The sequence below is a fragment of the Poecilia mexicana genome, unplaced genomic scaffold (assembly GCF_051168715.1).
Source record: "Poecilia mexicana isolate PSO_F unplaced genomic scaffold, ASM5116871v1 scaffold_5, whole genome shotgun sequence".
Lineage (NCBI taxonomy): Eukaryota > Metazoa > Chordata > Actinopteri > Cyprinodontiformes > Poeciliidae > Poecilia > Poecilia mexicana.
Window position 1 is genome coordinate 21859973 of NW_028263374.1, and position 6680 is coordinate 21866652.

Genomic DNA, 6680 nt, shown 5'->3' on the forward strand with positions numbered 1-6680 from the left:
CATGCATTGTGCTTATCTAACTGACCTTCTCCGCTGCTAAAATGAGTTAAAAAAAAAACAAAAAACAAACAAACAGGAGATGCATGAAAGCATTGATGATTTGCTTGCTGGATCGGATAGAGTAGCTTTTCAAACTGATGCTGTGAGAATACATCTGAACCTTCTCACCCCTGCAGTGTTTCTTTTTAAAATGTTTTGAATTACTTTCAGCAGTATAAATCCTGACAATAGATATGATTGCCAAGGTAAGCAGATGCCAGAATTTATTTATGCTTATTTTATGGACCAATGGAAACCAGTTGAAATAAAAATCTTTTAAAGTGATGAATATTTTTGTTCACATTCTTTCAATCGAAATCTCATCTGTAAATAATTCATATGCAAAGTAAAGATATAACAAAGATCCTATTTTAAAACAGCTCTTGAGTCACTTTCTGACTTGTAGTCAGTAATAAAAACACACCATGTGTGCATTCCTTTAAAAATCTTGTATAGAAAAGGCTCCAACAGTTTTTACAAATGAACAAAAATATTCACTAATTTCAAAGATATGCTATTTGGTGAAAAATAGCATATATCTGATGTTTCCATTAAATTATGTATCTGTTAGGTAAATTGTATTATTATCAACTATTTGTTATATCTTTACTATGTTCTTAGATTGTTCTTAGATTATGTAGTCTTACTTATTCTAGTCTAATCATATGTTCTATGATTATTAACCACTTTGTTTCCTTCCTCAGAGGAGGCCTTTCTGAAGAAGAGCAGTGACAGCAGCTCTTCACAGAACGGCCTGCTTTGACCTCTTAGATAGCTATAAAACCATCGCCGTGAAGATTCACAACTTGTCCTGCTTGATCCTGGGTCAGGAACTGGATAAGCTAGTGTTAGATTGATTGTGTTGTTAGTTAGTGATAATCTTGGCACTGTGACTGTGTGATGAAGTGCTTTCCCCCTCCCTCTAGAGTTACAGCGCTCTCTGTGATTAGGGCTCCTAAAGACAATAAAAAGAGAGGGGCAGGCAAATGTGCTTCAGAGCAGTTGGAGATTTGTAACTGAAAGCACATCTCTGTCTGTTCTCCTCGCGAGTATTAAGAATCTAACTTTCTCTTGTCTTTCCTGTGTTATGTGCTGTGTTTAATAGGTGTCAACTCTGACAGTATCATGTTGCTGAAAAACTTCACAATCTAGAACTCTTTGAAGATATTGAGATGATATGAGGCATAGTTTTTATTATTATTATTATTATTATTATTATTATTATTATTATTATTATTATTATTATTATTATTATGTTGTGTTTTAATGTACAGCACTTTGTATCAGCTGTGGTTGTTTTAAAGTGCTTTATAAATAAAGTTGGTATGGTATGGTATATGATACGAATTTCCCGTTGGGATAAATAAATAATTTTTGAATTGAATTAACTGTGTTTAGTGAATCTGTATTACTGAGATAGACTTTCTGAAATCAGCTCAAAAAACATTAACTTGCACGATTTTCCATTTTTCCGAGTTGTAAACTGCAGAGTAAACCTGACTGTACACACATTTACTCGATAGAGGGCAGTATTCAATTTCAAAGTTGGTTAACCATTAGCTAATCAAAATAGAAAAAAGACGAAGGAGAACTTACGTCAGGGGGGAACATCGATAGAACAAAATGGAGGAGTATGCTAGAGAACCATGGTGAGTTTTAAAACAACAAAAACACTGTTTTAATGACATCAGCTAAAAAAAACCACGGTAGTTGCTTAAATTTGAATAAGGATCTTATTCTGTGTTTATCGTTGTTGACAATGTTACCGTCTGTAGGGCATATGAAACACCTAATCAGCATCGGTAAGCTGGCTAACATTAGCTGTAATGCTAACGCCCCATAGCAAATGAATAGGATGAGTGTGCTAACATCAGGTTTCATGCCTAGAATCACGTTGTTAGTGACCTTGTCGGCTTTTTCGCCCACATGTCACTGTAAAACATTCAGTGACTAAAGAGTGACGGAATGTGAACAATAAACTGCACATCATTTGCTTTTTCCTGTTACTGCTAATATAAAAGTTGCTGTTTGATTTAAATATTTCAGTTATTGTTGATTAGCTGTTAGACCAGTTAGCTAGCCATCTCCATGCTAACTATCCATGATTACACAATATAACAGTTTTATTTTTCGGTTTATACTTGACTTGAATGTACGTGTAAAGGGAGGTTTAAATCCGGATTTGGCGTCGCAGAGTTTTAGATCACCTTTGTGTAGAGAAATGTAATCATAGTTGTGACAAAACTATGTCATAACTAGTATGTCTGATGAGATAAAGGTTTATCATCTTAAGCGTTTAAAATGAAAACGATCATTTTGAATTTTATGCTTATTCTTCCACTGTGGTTACAGTTTATAGCTACTAGTTTAGATTTAAAAAGCTTAATGTAACATTAAATGTTCGAGTTAGATTGACACTTATATCACCTTGAGGGGATATTGGCATTTATAATCAGCTGCCTGTGTTATTTATTGTGAATCAATAAATATGTTATATTCTACTGGTAAAAGAAAATGCTCCAACCAAACAATAGCACAGAATTCCCCCCCCCCCCCAATTTTATTTACTTTTTTATTGTTCTTTAAACCAAACCACTAAGGGCATCACCTACACAGCTCTAAATAGTTAGGCTCCTGATTATATGTCATCTTTTGACTGAACTAATGGCTGCTTGTAGCCTCTGGGCTTTGTGGCTTAGGGTTATTTATGAATTTACTTAAAAAGGACATGATCATTTAGGAAAGATTTATCTGTAATATGTGTAGTGGGTTTTTTAATTTGAGGGAGGTATGACAAGTTTTTAAAAATGATTTAAATATAACAAAATGCATATATGCTATAAAGAAAAATACAATACAGAATGCATCTTCCCGAGGTTGATCTTTCTATTCTCTGTGGATTGAAATTAAATCAAGCAATTTGAAGCAATTTTGAAGGACTTTTGCTTTTAAGATTGTTTTAGAAAGTGGAAGAGCAAATATTGGACTCATGGTTTTTGCACATTATTGCCATTTTGTTATTATTGTTAAACAATTGTATTTACCAATAAAATTGCTGTAGCGTAATTTCCTATTATTGTGCAGCAGTCGCTGTTGTCTGTATTTAGCCAGTGTTATTGTAGTCATCTTGGATGTTATTTTTTAATCATATTCACCAGAGTGTCCTCATGTAACTGACACACAAACAGCATCTCAGATATTTTTTAAATACAAATTCAGACTCAGGATATTTTATATTTATTATATTGCTTACTTTCTTTCCGTCTTTCAGCCCCTGGAGGATTGTGGACGACTGTGGTGGAGCTTTCACCATGGGAGCCATTGGAGGAGGAATATTTCAGGCAGTGAAAGGTTTCAGAAATGCACCTTCGGTAAGTTACCAGGCCACAGTGTGTTTCAGACTTCTTCTTAATCACACACTTTCAAAAAGCCAGCGCTGGCATCAAGCACACTGGCCTTGTGGCTCTGAGGCTTGCTCAAGGATACTGTGATTTATGGATGGGGCCTTGGTCTGTGTTTATTTGAGTTGAAACACGGTCATTTCCACTTGTAAAGATTTGTTTTTTCCATCTTTTAGTTTTTACCAATAAGAGCTGAGTACTGATTTCCACTAATCAGTGTTATTGTTGCTCTTGTTTGCAGGGGATGAGCCACAGAATGAGGGGAAGCTTAACTTCCATCAAGACCAGAGCTCCACAGCTAGGAGGTAAGAATAAATACCCAAAAACAAGTTGTTCTTTTATAAACATTGTCTGCAATCTAGTTTCCTTTTGATCACTAACACATACACAGCTCAGCTTTTCTTAACTGACGTCATTTTCCTGTTATCTAAACTACTTTAAGGTTTTGCTATTTGTTGCAATCAGTTGCAATCATGTAAACAGTCAGTCAAGGCCTTCAGTTTTCTCTCTATTCTTTTGTGCGTCTGTGTTTTTCAGGTAGCTTTGCAGTGTGGGGAGGCCTCTTCTCCATGATTGACTGTGGTTTAGTAAAAGTGCGAGGCAAAGAGGATCCCTGGAATTCAATAACAAGTGGGGCCATGACAGGTGCGATCCTCGCTGCCAGAAGTGAGTACATTAAGCGGACATTTTTAAAAAATGTCAGATTTTTTTTATTTTGCTATTTATTTTATATCCAATTATTTTTTATGCATTCTGAACTACAAGTTTCTCGTATTAAAGCTGCTTCTTGTGTCCACAGATGGACCAGTAGCCATGGTGGGCTCAGCAGCGATGGGCGGTATTCTGCTGGCTTTGATAGAAGGTGCTGGGATCTTGCTTACAAGGTTTGCTTCTGCACAGTTCCCAACTGGTGAGTAAAACGTTCAGAGTGCTTTTTTCATTAAACTCTCCACCATTGTTTAACATTGTGTGTAAAATCAAGTTTTAAATATAAAAATATCTGAGTATAAGCATCTGTATTCTAACTAAAATGCCCTTCTGGAAGATTATTTTGATGTGAACTTTAGAATCACTTCAGCTTGCTTGAGCTAAATATGAAGGATGGAAAAAATGTTGGCTGTAAACCAGCTTTACTGCTGGTTACTCATCACCTGACGTGTATGTTTACTTTACTGTAACAGAGTTAGTAACCTCCCTTCCTGCTGATATTGTTCAAACAAAACAGTCTCTCGTCTCCAGGCAAATGGAAACAGATGTTATTAACAACAGGTTTATTATTAGAATTATGTCCAGTGTTCTAATTTAATCCAGGGAAATAAAATGCCGGCCAACTAAATATTTGATTTATTTGATGGGGGTTAAAACATTGATAACACTGTAGGAGTTGATAAGCCCTCCGAAAATTAAGGTTAAATTATTATTAGCAATAATATAAGGTTATGACAGTATTAGAAAGTGGAGGGGAGACAAAACATGAGTTAACCTCTTTGACAAATTTTCACTAAGAACATTTTAAAAAGGTCTGGGTTATTGTTGATAGTGATAGATACAATCACCGTGTGTTTAAAAATAACATTTTCTTTCTGAATAAATTTTCTAAAAGAAGAATTACAGCTCTGGATTAAAGAAAGTGATTTTTTTTTTTGTTAGTAAAAGGGTCTGTAAGTTTAACATTTTGATTTTACAGCCTCTTTTTTTATACCAACTTTAAAAATAAATAAAGCAACTGTGTCATTAGTTAAATATTGATTATAGCTGTAGCATGTTTCCAAAATCGGTGAGTATCATTTCGCAGTAATGATATACACATATATTTTAAATAACAGCGATTTTGACATTTTGAAAATGAGAAATTAAATGTACTTTATTTAGAATTTGAAAAAGAAATGCCTAAAGATATTCAGTTTAGGTCAATTCCTTTTTCTTTTTTTAATTTCCAATATCCAGAGTACAGAGTGAAACAATCATGCGATAGTGACTCGATGAACGGTTTTGACATGCAATGTGCTCAAACGTCTGATTAGATGTTTTTTGTTTCAAACTTCCCACCGGCTCCCACATTGCTCTCACATTTATGTTTGTTTTTCCTCCTCAGGACCCCAGTTTGCCGAGGAACCTTCCCCCGCTCCCATTCCCACCTCTCCCTTCGGGGACTATAGACAATATCAGTGAGAGGGCCACACTCCCCTCTTTTAGCCACTAGATCTTTTTAAATTCCTTGCTGAAGAGATGAAGGTGCAGACTGTCATCTTGTTTTTCTGTTAAAAACTACACCCGCTGTCATGACCTCATGATCTGTTACGGGGGGAGCGAAGGACGGAACTCATCATCATTTTTCTTCTTTTATGAGATGTACAGATCTGCCTTTTGCCATTCTCAGCCTTTTCGCGTGCATCTGTGTTGCTCGGAACAGCGTTGGGGTGAAAGTTGTTTATTTGGGACGATGAGATGCACTTTCTGCTTTGGTGTGATGTACATATCCTTACAGACGAGCTGTGATGGTGTTGAATCTCAGAAAAAACACATCACGCATGAAACATAAAAGAAGTTTGGCTTGTATTCATTTATGTCAGTTTTTATTTTTTTGTCACATGCTTGAGTTGGCCGGCAAATCTGTGCTGGCCTTCCTCTTTGATTCAGTAAAATAGGGAAACTTCTTTCAGAAACAGATCCATTCCTGAAATAGTTTGTTTTTGGGTGAATTATTTATTTTTAGATTGTAAAGAGTTGTATCAAATTGTTCTGTTTTCTGTGATAGTAATTTTTCCATTCAACACAGTGTGAAGAATACTGCTAAGGGTAAAGAATGGCACCGGCAGTTCATTTCAAGAGAGCAACTGAAGCAAGGGATTGATGTGTGATGTATTAAATCTGTATAACAGATTGTACTATGGTACAATAAAGATATTAATTGTTAAATGTTTGCTGTACCATTCAGTTTTGGGTCAAGATTCAGTTGTAACATTTTAATAGTTTGGCCTGCTGCCTAAGCAGGTTTCAGTTTATCCACTAGAGGGAACTCTTCCTGAAAGCTCCAAGACCAAAATCTCTCTTTTTGTCCCCAACTGGGCAGCTTTCTCGTTAAAGTTGTACAAGTGACACATGAGGGAGCACTTTACTGACATTTTTATGATGATTCAGACACTAACCATTATTAAACTTGGTTTGTGTCTGAATCATCAAAAACAAAAATACCTTATTGTGAATTTGTTGTGCAAATTTTTACTTGTAGAAGATAAA

The 6680-nt window shown here is 35.4% G+C and overlaps 1 protein-coding gene across 1 annotated transcript; it reads left to right on the forward strand.

Annotated features, from left to right (window-relative positions):
- Positions 1 to 1596: 1596 nt before the first annotated feature.
- Positions 1597 to 6359, forward strand: timm17a (translocase of inner mitochondrial membrane 17 homolog A (yeast)). Its single transcript, XM_014967202.2, has 6 exons — positions 1597 to 1688; positions 3311 to 3410; positions 3682 to 3745; positions 3978 to 4106; positions 4240 to 4350; positions 5536 to 6359. Exons 1-6 carry the CDS (start codon positions 1663 to 1665, stop codon positions 5610 to 5612), a joined length of 507 nt encoding a protein of 168 aa, XP_014822688.1. The 5' UTR covers positions 1597 to 1662; the 3' UTR covers positions 5613 to 6359.
- Positions 6360 to 6680: the final 321 nt, after the last annotated feature.